Source organism: Catharus ustulatus, chromosome 8, assembly GCF_009819885.2.
Source record: "Catharus ustulatus isolate bCatUst1 chromosome 8, bCatUst1.pri.v2, whole genome shotgun sequence".
NCBI classification, from domain to species: Eukaryota; Metazoa; Chordata; class Aves; order Passeriformes; family Turdidae; genus Catharus; species Catharus ustulatus.
The window spans coordinates 31027957-31044538 of record NC_046228.1 but is presented as its reverse complement, the minus strand read 5'-3'; the positions used below and the strand labels follow the sequence as shown (position 1 = coordinate 31044538).

General features: G+C 44.2%; 1 protein-coding gene across 12 annotated transcripts in view; it reads right to left on the bottom strand.

The window, feature by feature from the left end:
* Window positions 1-15954, bottom strand: part of MICU1 (mitochondrial calcium uptake 1) — a 90514-nt gene extending 74560 nt beyond the window's left edge. For 4 of the 12 annotated variants that reach the window (XM_033065909.2, XM_033065910.2, XM_033065912.2 and 1 more), the window contains exons 1-4: window positions 15209-15253; window positions 14886-14915; window positions 14720-14798; window positions 3723-3903 (exon numbers count right to left, since the gene is read on the bottom strand). In XM_033065909.2, the coding sequence (XP_032921800.1) occupies window positions 3723-3903; window positions 14720-14798; window positions 14886-14915; window positions 15209-15238 (320 nt within the window). In that variant the 5' untranslated portion in view covers window positions 15239-15253. Of the gene's footprint in view, window positions 1-3722; window positions 3904-5841; window positions 5862-8074; window positions 8286-14719; window positions 14799-14885; window positions 14916-15208; window positions 15254-15911 lie in introns of those variants that run through there. The other 8 variants (XM_033065919.2, XM_033065918.2, XM_042779517.1 and 5 more) reach the window with 8 other exon arrangements.
* Window positions 15955-16582: the final 628 nt, after the last annotated feature.

Genomic DNA, 16582 nt, shown 5'->3' with positions numbered 1-16582 from the left:
GGGTTGGAAGGGACCTTAAAGATCAGCTCCTTCCATTCCCCTGACATGTAAGCACATGAGAGCTCTAAAAATAAATTCACATGGATAATACCTATCCACCTACATGGATAATATACCTACAATTTCTCATCTTTTCTCCCATATGTTAGGTTAAGTTTTACCTGACACATCTATAGCTATAAAACAGGTTTCTCCCCTCTTGACTATGATGTATGTTTTTTCCTTTGTTTTATTACAAGAGAGATTTTTTTAAAGTCTCTCTTTCAGCTGGCATAAGATATTTCCAGCAGTTCTCCCATTAAAAATGTATTCTAAGCAAATTACTCTAAAGCCCTCAGGACACGGGTGAAAAAAAACCCAGTGCATTCTTAAACAGAGTTATACAATCCCAAAACAGTTTGATTTGGAAGGAACCTTAAAGCTCTTCCAGTTCTATCCCCTGCCATGGGCAGGGACACCTCCCACTATCCCAGATTGCTCCAAGCCCCATCCAACCTGGCCTAGGAAATTTCCAGGCAGCCACAGCTTCCCTGGACACTCTGTGCCGCGGCCTCACCACCCTCACAGAGAACAGTTCTTTCCCAATATCTAAACTAATCCTGTCTTCTGGCAGTGGGAAGACATTCATTCCCCTTTGTCCTGTCACTCCAGACCCGTGTCCCAAGTCCCTCTCCAGCTCTCCTGGAGCCCTTTCAGGCACTGGAAAGGGTTCCAGGTTCCCAATCCTTCTCTTCTCCAGGTGAACACTCCCAGCTCTCCCAGCCTGGCTCCAGAGCAGAGGGGCTCCAGCCCTTGGAGCAGCTCCGTGGCCTCCTCTGTACTGCCTCCAACAACATCCATGTGTCTTATGTTGAGGATCCCAGAGCTGGAGGCAGCAATTTCCAAAGCAACACAAGTGTCCTGCCCTTGTTCTCACCAGTAATTTATTCACACAAGGATAAGAAATAGATCATTAAGTATTTCCAGTCCATCAGGAAGAGCACTGGTAAGACTGTTTACAGCTGTCCCTCTGTGCCCCCAAAAGCACCTTTGCTCCCTTATTTCCCTCAATGTTAGATTGATTAACAAGCTTCAGCACCAAAATGCCAATTTAAGTGCTTTCAGATGGCCCCAGATTCAGCCAGGAAGAGTTGTGACATGAAGAACACATCTGCAGCTATTTCCTAACACTCCAAAAGGACATCAGGAACTAGAGAGTACAAGTTTTACACCAGGATCAGTAACAGAATATTTTTTACAAACGTTAAGCTTGCCACAAACAGTGAGGTTTAGTACTTCTCATATATTAGTGCCTCATTTAGAGTAGCCAATGACTGCGCCAAGATTAATTTCAATTAATTCAGTTCATTATGCCAATGCCCAGATACTTAATTGCTTCTCTTGCCAGCTGGAAATCCTCAGAGTTTAAGTTATTGCTGAGAAAGTGTAAACTTCATTAGTCTTCTAAGCTCAGCTATTTGCACTGCTCAAGTATTCCTCACCACAGGAAAACCGAGCAGCGTGAGCTACTCCTGTTGTATAATAATTTATTCCCCAAAAGCCAGGACTTTCTGGAGGGCAGGGAAGGCAACAAGACCAACATTTACCTGCAATGGACCAAACAGAGATCCCACCAACCTACCTCCCATCTTAGGAAGACACAATTAAGTCTATTTTGCATCATACAGCCATAGGATTTTTCCATATATGTATTTTCACTCCTTGATTCCTTCTGTGCCTTTGTGTGAGCTTCCTTACCCCAGCACTGGCTTCTGGTACTGCTCACAGCACATCCTACAGAATCCACCTGAGGTACTGGTTTCACACTGCACCTTACAGTCTCCACTTGACAATTCCTGTCTTTCTCCACACCATCAACATCTTCTACTTATCTAGCCCAAGAAATTTAAAATTTCCAACTGCTTCTTGATCCGGCTTGTTACATCTTTAATGCCTAAGCTGTAAATAAATATTTACATGTTCATCTCTTAGAACAAATTAATTATATTTACTGCTACTTCCTGTACTAACTCGGGACACACCTACCTGAGTAACTCAGGATGTCATTGCAAACATTCTGTATTCACCTGCTCAAATTCTACTGGTCACTGAATTTCCATTTTCAGAAAGACAAAGGAAATTCACACTTCCTCCCTTATTTCTTTAAACAAGGCTTAAATGCCCACTTGAAAGTTCATTTGAAACTTCCACTTACATCACTATGAAGAATTTTCTACACCAAACATATCGGTTTTGTTCCTTGTTTTATTCAGCAGCTTTATGCCAAGTAATTAAATTAATATTGCAAGCTTGGGTGCCCTTTTATTTTACAGTTGCTGACATTGAGGATTTATTTAATGGCTCAGATAGGAAAGCAATACTTGAAAGTCTGTACAATTCTATTTAGTGCTTTATAGATTTATAAAAGATGAAGGAGACAGAGCAAGAAAAGGCAAAACAAGTAATAACAGCAAGTCAGCCTCTCCAGATTGATGAGAGTTGTGTCTCTCTGACTGATTTCTATCAGCCCTCTGAGCTGAGGAAGGTGCAAGGGCCTCCAAGGAACAGCAAAGTACTCCAGGAGCCAAAAATTCCTCCCTGAAATCCATCCCTGACCCAGCACTCCACATAGCACAAGCACTATCCTCCTGATAAAAGCAACACCAGCACCTGAAAACTTAGCTGGTTGTAAAAGCAGAGGAACCTGCTACAGAAGGGAGATATTAACTCTATGTCTCTGGGACAGCTTTACACAGGACATGATGTTCTGCTGACTTTCTGATCATGTTGAGGATAAGGTTTGAAGCAGAAAAACTTCACTTGCTTCCCTGCTGGGAAAGGGGGGTTATCCTGGCCATTCCCTCAGAGGCACTGACTGCATCAGTACAGATCATTAGCAAAATGCAGCACAAAACTGGATCACAGTGTTCTTCCTCCACTAAACAACTCCTCTTAGCAGAGAGCTGGCCTTGACAGCTCTAAAGAACAGCCAGAACAATTCCCATCACCTTTCTCCACTGCATTAAAACTAGAGCCTTCTAGCCACAGGTGAGCAGAAAGTCAGAAACAAATCACCTGAGCATTAGAATGAAAAGAACACAGGTTTTCAGCAAATATTTTTTATACTCTAATTGCAGTCATGTGCTTGAGTGAAACTGCTGGTGCCACGCTGCTCCTACACGATGGAAGAGAAGGGAGTCCCTGTTTTACTTCAAATGTGGCACAGGCCCAGGGTTCAGTGAGTCGCCTCAGGGAAGCCCAAACATCCCCTTCCCCGCCATTCACAGGAAGGAGCTCTGAACCTCAGAACCCATGAGGTGTCCTAAGGCTCTGATCCTTAAAATCCACATAAAGCCTGTGTGCTGCTACCTTTCCACCAAAAGAGAGACTGTCCCCTTCTGCTCCCCTACTGCATTTTATACACAAAGCAGCCAGCAGATGACACAAAAAAACCAGAGGAGCAAACCCTGCCCAGATGTGCTGTTTTAACCAGATGTGAAAGTGAAGGTTTCTCTCTTCACACCATCACAAACCACGAGGTAAGCAGGAAACCACATCAAAGAGCCCGTGTGAGACAACACCTCAGCCCCGAGCTCTGTCGCATCCCTGAGCACTGCCAGCAGCAAAGCAGCTCCTCAGGAAATCCCCCCCAGCCATTCCTTCCACGCAGGGGCAGCAGGACAAGCAGGAGCGCCGCAGGTACTCACCGGGGGCAGAAAAGAAATTAGATATCCATGCATTACCTCTGCCAAAGGAACCTGGCACTTGCTGTGGCCGCAGTGGTCCCGAGGAAAGCCGCCACCACGAGCCTACGCCGGGTGCTGGAGCGCGGGGCTGTCCCATGGTAACGCCGCGACACCGCCGCCAGCCCCGCGGCCACGGGCAGGAACCGCAGCCGGAACATCCTGCTGAGTGAGAACGCTGCTTTAGGGACAAAACAACAGAAAGGTTCCAAGGGTTGCCTGTCCTCAACCAGGAAAAGTTTCATAGAATAGTAATTAGATTACAGTAATTTCATGATTATAAGCCGCACCATTTTGACTAAAATTTTGGTCCGAACCCAAAGTGCGGTTTATAATCAGGTGGGCTTATATATGGACAAAGAACGAAAAGTTGCTGTTTTAGTTTGGAGGACACGTGTCTGCTGAGAATCAGGCAAAAATATGGGAATTAAGAATAACAGTTCTTTTCTAGGGAAATTAAAATTGAAATACACTACTACAAAGAAACAAACTCTAAACCCTGACAAAGTCAGAGTACAACCTGACACCCCGTCAGGCAGGGTGTTGGCAGCAGTCCCATTCCATGGTGGCTGCATCCTCCTGCAGTGACAGATGTGGCTCAGTTGGAGCAGTGCTCCTGTACAAGGTGCAGTTTCCCTCCAGAGGTCCAGTGGTGATGTGGAGAAATCCAGTTTTCCTCTGGAGTCCAGTGGAGAAAGGGGCTCCCTTAGTGTCCCAAAACCTCTGTTTTTATCTTGCTAAGAAAGGTTTGGCTCTTCCCCCTGGCTGGAGCAACTTCCAATGGGATGCAGTAATTTTATCAGTCACACAGTGGGACTCAATGGCCATTAGCAGAAATGACTGGCTGGAGGAAGGATGGGTTGTGAAAAGATAAAGAACAATGCCCTGCCTGGTTTCAATGGATGGCCCATTAGCAGAGTATCTCCCACGGAGATAAGGATCACTGCCCCCACCCTCAACAGATGGTGATAGAACAGATACCTTTTATCACACTCTGTATTGTAACGTGCGGCTTATAATCAGGTGTGGCTTATGTAGGGACAAAGAATGAAAAGCTGCCAACAGCCGGAAGTGCGGCTGGTACTCAGTGCGGCTTATAACCGTGAAATTACTGTAACTACCTTTCAGTGTTACTACTGGCACATACCTGGCTGACACATCCAAGTGCTTATCAGCGTTAACCCAAATGCCCAGCCTTTCCCCAAAATCCTCATCAAGAGGGAATCTCATCTTCCCACATCCCTGCAAGTGTTCAGGGCTGGGCTGGATGAGTCTTGGAGCAACCTGGTTTAGCAAAGGTGAACCTGCCCTGCAAGGGGTTGAAACTGGATGATCTTTAGGGTCCCGACCAATCCAAACTATTCCATGACTCCATGAAATGTTTGCAGCCCATCTCCCAATTTCCAAGGCATGGAAGATGGCAAGTAGACCTGATAAGCAGCTACATCAGGTAAGAGGCATTTGGCCAGAAGCAAAGTCACAGCTGGATTTTAAAAGGCAAATTTAGCCAAATAACGAGCAAACCTATCAAACAAAACCCAACCCAGGCATTTAAATTTTCCTAAGAAAACCCTACTGTTCTTAAATCCCTCTTGTTTATCTAGCCTGGAGCAAAACATTTATATTCAACTGTAAGTACAGGACAAGTTTCAAAGTGTCAAAACTTATAAAATACAATCCATACCCCATTACACACGCAACGGAACAGAGACAAATGGGATAGCGGAGCTACAAATCTAAACATAATTACAACAGAGAAAAAGGAACTGCAGAAACACCACCTCATCACACACCAGCTGCAGGAGGCAAAGCATTTTTGCCTTTTTGTGAGCCATTTTGGGTGGCTCACAGGATTGAAGGCGAAGGGTAAATGCTGCCTTTGAAAAGAAAATTTGCTGCGTGTTCTTGTGAAATAAAGGTTTTACTTCTCAGGCAAATGCAATTCTTTCAATCACAATGTCAGTCTTAGAACTGGGAACAAAATGGTAAAAGAATTCCCAAAAAAACACAGAGCAAAGGAGCAGCAGCTTCATTTTTCCTTTTTTTCCCCGTTCTTGCCACTCTACTCCCATACTCCCAGGCAGTGAATAACCACAGAATACAAAAATAATCCACACACATCTATTGTTTTTCTGCTAAACCATTAACTTTCAGAAAGGAGGATCCTGGGACCTGTCTGTGCAAACACCTCTCACATGTGTAGTGTGTTAGGACATTCCCACTGCAAAGAGCTGGATAGATCAGTGCCATCAGTGCAGGTCAGGATTCCACATGGGAGTGATGCAGAATCTGGGATGGGAACAGAGGAAGAGGGAGGGAAGACACATCAAATATTCAGTAGATAATTTTGAAGGCTTGAGCTCAGTATCTTTTAAGGCCAGAAGAAGTGGAGAAACCTCTGAATATTGTTTTTAAATTTTTAAACTTTTTTTTTAAGGTATGAGAGATGGAATTTTGTGTTTGCACTTAGATATTAGTTATTAATTCTTATTTATGTTACAGTGAGTGTTATAGTACTTTTAGTTAACAAGCTAAAAACTGTGAAATGGTGATGTATTTCACTTGTTACAAGGTCTTTTAAGGCTTAATTGTTTAATTAAGAACACTTAAATTATTTTTGACTTAATGACTAAGCCCTCGTGACTCACAGTGCAGCATTTTTTATTTACTTTAAAAAGTACCACCTATACCCATGAAGAAGGTAAAGAAAGAAAGAAAGAAACCCTCACTCTTAAAACCTTCATTTTACTTTATACTTATTACTATATTCTAAAATTTCAAATTCTAAGTTTTCTACTATGTGATATTACACACTTCTATTCAAACTCCACACTAGTGATTTTAGTTTTATTATTTCGTTCAATTTTGGAAGCCTTCTCTAAGGCTTCAGGTCAAGAGCAGTGTTCTTTTGTGCCTGACAGCACAGAAAGTTCAAAACTCCCAGTTTCCAGGGTTCCAACACCTGAAGACTTCACAGCACAACCAAGCAATAAAAATCATTAATAAATCCCTTATCAGTGGGTTTTTTTCCTATCAGATTAAGACTTTTACCCAGTCCTGGCACAAGGGACATGGGATGGAGCACAAGAAATGGTGGAGGTGGCTAAGCCACAGGCTGCCTGTCCATCCCCAGCACAAATTTCAGTGCTCACAGTGAATCTGTCCAAACAGCATCCATTTGCTATTCATCTGTGCTCCTATTAAAATTGGCATTATGGCTTTGTTTATCCCTTTTCAAATAAACAGGTTTAAAATTCAAGTGTTAATGGAATGCAGCCAGCTAACAGCACTGACTCTCCAATCCTCTCCAGTTCTGAACAATGAGATGGTTATGAAAAACAACTCTGATTTCAAATTTAAAATTATTTCCACTCTACGCAAACCTGATGTTCCCATTTCATCTCCAGGGATGAATTTCTGTTCCATATTCAGAAGAAAATTTGCATGTGTTACTTTCCCCAAGAAGCTATCCTTGCCCTTTTTAGGGTTCCCCATCCTAATTACAGCTTTATATTCCTAGCATGTATTGGATAAGGCAGTATTGCCAGTATCATTTAATCAACCAAAATGAAAATTAAACCCCACAGCATTTACTTGGGAGCTGGAAGAGATTTTTCACAACATTTCTGATTGTTTGCTTTAGTGCTGCATAAATGTTTACTCTTCCTGAGCCTTAAGAAACACTAAATTATCTGCTTTGTCCAAGCAATCTCCATCCTTAGTTCTGTTGGGATGTTTACCCAGAGTGTTCACTTGGTAGCAACTGCCTGAGAGAGCTGAAAGCAGCCAGTTCTCAAAACAGCCCCAAAATAAAGAGCATCCTTATCTCAGAGCAATTTTAAAAATCCCTTTGGAAGCTGAATTTCCCATCTGCAATTTCTACAATCTCTCATAATTTTCTTTTTTTAAAATCCAAAGTGCCATGATATTTGGTATATTTGGTTAAAAACTTCAGGCACTGAAGTCAAGATCACTTGAGAAAGCTGATGCTCACTTTTAGAAAGATTAAAAATAAGCATCTTGCCCTGTGCAGCAACAAAAAGCTCAGCACCACAGTTTGCAGTAGGGAAGGAATGAAACTGAGATCAAGTATAAATGTCCCATCAACTGATGTGATTACAGCTTACAATAAGAAACAATCCCAATTTCTGAATTATTTACTATAATAAAAGATTATTTTTATAGGATACAACAAAGCAGCCCAGAGGGGGAAAAAAAAACAAAACAAACAAGCACTTAAATTTTATGCTTGCTTATTTCCATTATTTTGGAGTTATCATGATGTTCTAGCACTACAGTTATAAGCAATCTGTAGACTGTATTTATGTTTCCAAGAGATAAGCCAACCTTACCTTAAATTCTTGCTCAGAACAGCTCTACAGTTACTTTCAAAGGTTGAATCAATATCCTTGGACAAATGAAATAGCTGGTGCTTTTTTTCCAGAACAGAATGACCCATCTACTTTTATTTATGCCACAATCCATAGGTGGTTTTGTTTTAAGCAAAGAGTCAAGGGAGAGACTCAAACCCACTAGGAAAACACCACTTCCAAGGCAGGACAAAACAGGCTCCATTCAAACTGAGACCACACAAGTCATGTGCAAAGAACAAATACAACATTATTTCAAGTTACATCAGTTCTGGCTTGATGTGGGTATTTGATTTCCCCAAACAATGACCCCCTGTCTGCCAATCTGCTCTCCAAGGAAATTGTGACAAGCTGTCCACCTCTGCCCCCAGCCTTTCCAAAGTCCTAGATTTTTTCAGTGCAGGTACGATTTGGAAGATCCCAATTCTTTCATCATTTTTCAGATACCAAAAGGAGAGACTTGCTCTGGTTTTTCCAGCCCCCTAATTAGCTCATGATTCCAAGGCTGAAAGCACTAAGCAGCTCAGCCTAGGGAAAAGGGACCCCCTAGCACTGAAGTTTCTTTTTGGCCTTTTGGGGATCTAAAGCAGATAAAACACTTGAAGCAGAATTTTGATGTCAAAATCAGCCTTGGCAGCACAAGCATGTGAGAGGGAGAAGAGAAATCCAATAACCCAGTGGGTGTTTAATTTTTCATCAGAGAAGGGGTCACAGGCATTTATTTGAACAATTTTACTGGGACATGGTCAGCCCATGAATTAGTGCAGAATGTCAATTGCAAATTTAAATATACTGCTATGCAGGAAGACCTTCTGAAAAAAAACTGTATTTAGGAGGCACTATTTAGGCATAAATATTCCTGCAGAGACTGGCTGAGATGGAGTCACTAAGAACTCAAAGAGCTTTCTAGAGCTGTGTGTTTATTAAAAAGTCAAGTTTGACGTTGCCAGAGCACATCAAGACATCCTGACCCAACAGATGCTGTAGGAAAATTCCTCACCTGTTCCCATCTCAGCCCCTGACTGTCAATTATCCCTCAGCTCTGCTCACTGAAGCCAGAGCCAACAGCAGAAGGGTGTGAGAGTAACAGCTCCCAGCTCTCCTGTCTCCATCTTCTCAAAAGGATTGGGAAGAGGGGAAGGAAAAATTAAAATAGGGGGGGAAAAGCACAACAAACCCAATGGAAAGGAAAAGTCAATGTGCAAGGGAAAGGGTGAAGCAACCAGGAGGGAAGTTTCATCATTAACACTGAGATCATAAACCAGGGGGAAAGAAAACCTCATAGCTTCAACCTGCCTCCACCAAAACCAGTCATGACTTCTCCTTCCCAGAGAAGCTGTGGCTGCCCCTGGATCCCTGAAAATGTCCCAGGCCAGGCTGGACAGGGCTTGGAGCAACCTGGGATAGTGGAAGGTGTCCCTGCCCATGGCAGGGGGTAGCACTGGATGGGCTTTAAGGTCCTTCCCAATACAAACCATTCTATTATTCCATGACATTGGTACAAGAATAACTCCTGAAAGGGTGCCAGGAGGTGATTCCAGCTAATGAAACATCTGGATCCACTCCTTCCCCCATTTCCAAGACAGACCCAACAGTTCCTGCTCTTTTCCCCTCCAAATTTCCAGCTTTACTGAGTGCAATTTTGAGATAAAGAATTTCACACCTTACTGAAGTTATTAGCCTACCAAGACACATAAATCAGTTTTGGGAAAATGAAATCTAGCAGCAAAAGTAATTTTTCCTCAGGTAGGAGATTGGGGCAATATTTGATCACATTAATTTTGCTGGAGAGGAACCACATTTGTTTCAGAGCACGATTGAAATTGATGTAGAGTCTACCAAGTATCTATCAATGCAGAAACTTAAGCCATAGCCCGGAAATTTCTTTTAAACTGTCATTGCAGTAAAGTTTCACCTCTTCCTAAAATCCTCAGTCCTGGAAATGACCAATCCTCAACTCCACAGCTCTGTAACTACACCCAGCCACGGCTCAGCCATCCCTCCCCTCATGAGCTGCTTTATTCTGCCAAATAATTATACTGATTTTCAGGGCTAAGGAGAGAAGATGATGCATTGCAAACAAACAAGCTTTTAGATTTAGCTTTAATAAAGCATTTTTAGAAATTGCAAGTGGATTTTGTATAAGGATGTAGGACAGGAGCTGGCTTGGGCTTCCCTTGAAAGGGAGACAGGAGTGTTTACATCCTGGGGAAAGACTTTGGTGCCACTAAACTGGCAGAAGAAACTTGGCAAACTCAACAGCAGCCCCAAATGTAACCTGGGAGCTGAGTCGCCAGAGGATGTGAGTGGCTGGATGCAGCCACCATAAAGCACAGCTTTGGAGACACAAGTGAAAAATGTGTACCCAAACAGAGTAAACTGGGCCCATCTGCTGCTGCAGCACTGAAAATAGCACCTCCAGCAAGGATACAATATTTCCTAGCTACTTCAGACTGTCAGACTCCAGCAAGGCACTGAGGGTTTCTAAGAGGCAGCCTTCAACTTCCACAGAAACAAATGCCAAAAGCTGCTTTTTCCAGGTTAAAGCTTTCCCTTCCCTTCCTCCACTCAAAATGCAGCACATTCCTTGAGCTCTTCTACCTAGAAAACATTACAGTAAACCCCAGCCATGAAAAGCTGCCTAGAAACACCTCCATAGATGTCAGAGGTAACTCAGAAGAGCTGTAAAAACAAAAATCAACCAAAAAACTTCCCACCCACATATTAAAGATAGCAACCCTGCTTCATGAGCTACTTCTACCTTAATCAGTAGGGTGAAATTTTCTTTTTCCAGTTGCTGTTCTCAAATAATCTGGCTGCCTTTGCAAGCCAGCCACACGAGGTGCACCAGAGCACCGCTATTTCCACACTGATTTGAGGAGCAAAAGATCATCAGAGAACTGCTGGCAGAGGGGTAGAAAACATAACACATCTGCCTTTTTCTATAAAAAGTTACAGCCAGCAGGAATGCATCTGCTTAATGGCCTGACTCATTTAACTTGCCTTGCACAATCTGTTGTCCATAAGGTGTGATTTCCCTGAGAATTCCTAACTTTTCCACAGAATGGAGAGACTCTCCTTGAAGCTCCAGCCACCAGTCACCCACCTGCATTTACCTCACAACAAACAGAAAGTACCTCAGAGCAGTCAAATTTAAGAAATGTTTATGGCTCATTTGGCTCCACTGAAAACCAATGTTAACTCCTACTGAATAAATATGAAAAATTAATTCTGGAAGAGAAAAACTAAGAACAAAGCAAAGGCCTCTCTAGGCTGACAAGGTGGCAGTAGGCAGGCTTGAATTGTTTGCAGACACAATTCCAGCTCCAGAAAGAGACAAAGGTTTTTTTAAGGGAGACAGTGGATTTTCTCAGAATTTGATATAGTGAAGTCAGAACTCCTCTGTGACAAGGAGGAAAAAAATTTTTGAACCCCCCAAGAATCTGAATATCACAATGTGGTAATTTCTCCTTCACTGAAGCTGCCTTTTAAATGAAACATCACCTACAACCACATCCTCCTTAAGAAAATGCTTCTTCCTGGCCAAAGAGTCATGCTTCAGTGGCTTTTTTTTCCTCTACAAAGAAGTTTTAAATGAAAAACATACTGAAACAAACCAAGAAATTCACAGCACCTGTGTTTCACCCACCAGATGGAGATTGTTTGGGAAATCAATGCATACAACATTACTTTCCCCCAAAAAGGAAAAGCAGGTGTGAACTCCTGCAGTTCCTTTTCTAGCAACACATTGTTGGATTAGCTTGAACTTCAGAGAGAAAAAAAGAACATGGACAAGCTAGGCTAGTGCCTTGTGCTTTTAGATCACAGCGTGAGGAGCTCAGTTTCAGCAGGAAAAAGCCAGCAGCAAACACTTGGCTCCATCCAAGGTGGGCAGGCAGCACACCTTGGGTACCTGTCTGTACCAACTGAGATTTTTGTGAGGAAAAACCCACTGCCTTTTTAGTTTTTGAAGCAAAAATGCCAGAGGTGGGAAGTTTGCACCAAACAAATAAAACACAGAAATTCCAGTGGTGGTACAGAACACCAGTGGTCCACACAGACCCTGGGGCTGGCTGGTGTTGTGTCAGCACAGAAGCTTTGTCTGCATCACAGACAGGCTACAAATTCTGGAGCTACACAGATTCCCAGGGCTCACGTTTCAAGCACAGGGCAGTTGCAACTTTGCTTGTCTCAAACCGTGACCTTCTTTCTTGTTGTCTACGTGAGGATCTCAGATTTCACTTCCTAGAGCTAAAGTAAGAGAAACAACCAAGAATTTTAGCTTGAGGGACCTTGGAGACCCAAAAAAAAAAAAAAAAAAATTAAAAATCACCAGCCCTAACCTTCTGCCAGTGTCAGCACAAAATTCCCAGTTACAACCATCAATGCTCTGGTTCTTCCAACCCTGTCCTACCCCACATCCAAAGATGAGGAGCTCTTCACAAGGAAAGAAATGCCATAGCAGGTGTCTCTGGGGAAAAACAAGTCCCTGTACTCACAGACAGGGCAGCAGACAAACATAACCCAGAATTTACTATCCAAGGACTTCAGATAAGTCCACAATGATCTAACAGTCTCTTTTTCCTCTTTTAAAGTATCTTAAATCTGAAACTAAGAGGGGAGGCTGCCCCAGGCTTTGGATGGTGTGTGCTTAGGGAGACAAAATGCCTCAGGCTCCACTCACTTTCTGCTGTGGATCAGTGTATTTTTTACTTGAAGTGTCCAATGCATCACCCTAAAGATAAATATTCATCCTCAGCCTTTCAGTACTAACAAAAGAGCTGGAGGATGATTTTGGACAAGGACATGGAGCAAAAGGATGAGGGAGAATGGGTTCCCACTGCCAGAGGGCAGGGTTAGATGGCAAATTGGGAAGGAATTGTTCTGGGAAGGAATTGTGTGAGGGCGGGCAGGCCCTGGCACAGGGTGCCCAGAGAAGCTGTGGCTGCCCCTGGATCCCTGGCAGTGTCCAAGGCCAGGCTGGACTTTGGGGCTTGGAGCCACCTGGGATAGCAGAAGGTGTCCCTGTCCATGGCAAGGGATGGGACTGGATAATTGTTAATGGCCTTTCCATGATTCTGTGTTAAGAGGGAGCCACACAATTTGCACCACTCTTTTCTTAGAACAATTCAGTTTCAAAAAGAAAGGCAATATTCATCTCAAAGGTGTACAACACCCAAGACCCTGGGTAACTGTTTCCCGCTAAATTATCCCAAACAACCTTTGTCAACAACTGACAACATCATCCCACCTGAAGTCACATCTACACCAAGACACTTTTTCACTGACACCCCTTCAATGTCCCAGCAGGAAAACACAGCACCTGGAATTAATATAATTAAGGTTATTTTTACTGTAGTACCCAAACATCATCAGCCCCACTGCACTGAGCTAGCTGTATTAAGATACTGGGCCCAATATGTCAACTGGGAACTTGGGAAGAAAAAAACCAAGTATTTCCATATCCCAGCTCACTTCAGAAGTGTTACTGCAGCAATGGAACAGCATAAAACAATGTTTTTATTATAAACTTAATATGATTCCTACAGAACTTATTTTGCTCAAGAAAATAAAAATGGTGCTTTCCACATTCCAGATCTAAACATGCTGATGGCTCCCTCAGCTGCCCTCTGAAAAATGTAACATTTCTGAGCTGCTGCTTCAAAGTCCTGCCCAGACTTCAAACGATTTGCAAGTCTTGCAGCCTGAGGCTAATGGGATCATCTCTCCTCAAGCTCTGCCACCAGCTTACCCAGGAACCTGCACAGAGAAGTGACACAGCCACCAGTGAGTGACACAGGGCACTCCAGAGCATCCCCAGCACACAGACAGTAATGATGGAATCAAGGCACATCATTCTTTTTCCTCCAGGACACGGAATTTCAGCTTCCTTGGTTCAGGAAGCATTAGGGAATATCACAAATTTTCTGCAGGAAATGGATCATTGGGAGAACAAGCCACTTCCACAGGAAATAAAGAGCGGTTATATGAGCTTAAGGTCCACTGAAAACACATTCCACTATGCCAGGGTGCTCCAACCCTCATCCAGCCTGGCCTGGGACACTTCCAGAAATTCAGGGCTCCTCTAGACACCCAGTGCCAGGGTCTCCCCACCCTCACATGGAAGGATTTCTTCCCAATATCCCATCTAACTCTGCCCTCTGACAGTGGGAAGCTATTAAACACTCTGTTGCTCCAGATGAACAAATGCATAGTTTAAATATCTTTTATTAGCTTTAGTTTTATTAGCTTTGTTGGGGCTTTTTTTATACCTCCCTATGGTCAAATACATTTTTAGTGATTTTTTTTGGTATGGGGAGTTTTCTTACATTTTATCAAAGTGGCACAGCTGAGGTTGGGTTGACAGAAAGCTACAGGCAGACAAAATTCTTCCAGAGCTCACTGCAACCAAACACTTGCACCAAGAAAATCAGCACAACTTGCACACTGCAAAAAAAGGCAGCTCATTCTCCTAGAGCTTTAAGCAAAGCCCTAAGAGAACATTCCAGAACAAGAATAATTCTACACAGGGCGTGTTAAGGGTAACAACCAGCCAAATTATTAATTCACCCGTTAAAGCACCTGAAAAGAGTTGCACAGCCCAGCACTCAGCAACACCATCCTCACCTGTAGTGTATTTGCTCCCAGTTTGCAGGTCAAGAGGCCACAGAGAACACAGGGAAATATTTCTCAGCTGGGCCCTGTTCTAAAAACGAGAAAGAAACATCATAAAGATCATAACTTTGTGCTGCACCCATTTTCCCTCCTGGCAGTCATGCCCTGCAGTGCTCACATGTATCGACCTCAGGAAATGCATCTCAGCCTGAGCCAAAAAAAGCCAAGAGGAGGAAAATGGTCAACAGCTGAATAAAGGAATTAAAAATAAGCCAGGCTTCTAACTGAAGCCTGAGCTGGCAATAAGGATTCTAAAGGAGAAACCTCCAAAAACCCGCCTGGTCTGACCTGCCCACCCCCTAGACCCCACTAAACACAGCCAGATTTACCATCTAACCCAAGCAGCTCATTAAACTACAGGCAAGTACAGAACACATAAATCACGTTGTGATAAACATCAAGCATTTCTGTGCTCTGAGCAGTTTATTAACTCAAATTCACCCTCAAGGTTTTCCGACACGAACTGCACATCAAGCACAGCCGGGGCCATTCAGCGGAGTTAAAGCTTTAAAGAACCTCCATCAAGAGAAAGTGGTTTGACATGAGCTCTAACACACGGCGATAACTCACACGGCCCGGGCAGCGCCGCCGGCAATCCCACAGCCACCAAGAAAACCAACCCAAACCTAACTCCTCGCACCTCGGGGGTCAGAGCTCCCCAAAACCCTCCCTGCAGGACCCCTCGGCCCAGACCACGGGCGGGACCTGTCCGTCCTCTGAGCCCCAGACCCGCGGCTTTACTTCCCGAGGGGAAGGCACAGTGTTTGTTACTACGGGACTCGGGGATGGAGAACCAGAAGAAGACGGCAGCCCGAGCCCCGTGTGTGCCGGAAAACCTGGATTTCCCGGGCAGCAGCTCTGTCTCAGCCCCGAGACCCGCTTTCATTCCCGAGAATCCCTCCTCAGCCTCAGGACTCCCCTCAGACCTGCAGCCTAAGCAGACCCCACATTCCGGGGCCTTGAACTTCCCCCAGCCCCGGATCTCGGGACCACCCCCCGCCCACTTCCGCGTCCTAGGACCCACTCAGCCCGGTTCCCTACCACCCCCAAGGCCCGGAACACCGCAGCCCCAGGACCGTGGACTCCCCAGGCCGGGGCTGTCCCCTCTTGGCCACCTCCCGGCCCCCCTCAGAGCCCCGCTCACCTCAACCCCGCCACCGCTCCCGCCGCCCCGCCCGCCGCGCGCGCGCTTCCGGGGGCGGGGCCTGTGCGAAGGGGCGTGGTTTATGTTGGTATGGGCGTGGTTTGTTATTTGTGGGCGTGGCCTCGCCGTGAGGGACCCGGGGGTCTCTGCGGGTTTGGGGGTTTCCGAGCGTGTGTAGGGGTTCAGAAACATCTTTGTTTAGGTCACGAGAGGCTTTTATACAGCCTGTGGTGAGTGTTCCTGCGGGCCCTGTGTGTAGGGACTGAGGGAATTGGATATAGGGCATGAAAGAGTGTGTGGAGAGCCTCAGGCATTTAGACACATGGAGGGGAAGACCCGTATAGAGGCTCTCAGGGGTCCGTAAATATATATATGGTTATGGGTTCTGTGAGGTCCATATACAAGGTCTGAGGGGCCCACCTATCTATAGATAGATAGATAATGTGAAAGGTCTGTGTATAGGGTCTGAGATGAACAGATAGAGGTTCTGAAAGGCCTGTAGATAGGATCTGAAGAGCCTGTATATATATATATATATGCACACATTATATATATATGTATTCTGAAGATCTGTATACAGTCTCAGAGGCCTATCTATGGTGTATATGTATATATGTGTGTATATCTATGTATGTATATGTATATATATATATATGCACATCTATATATAT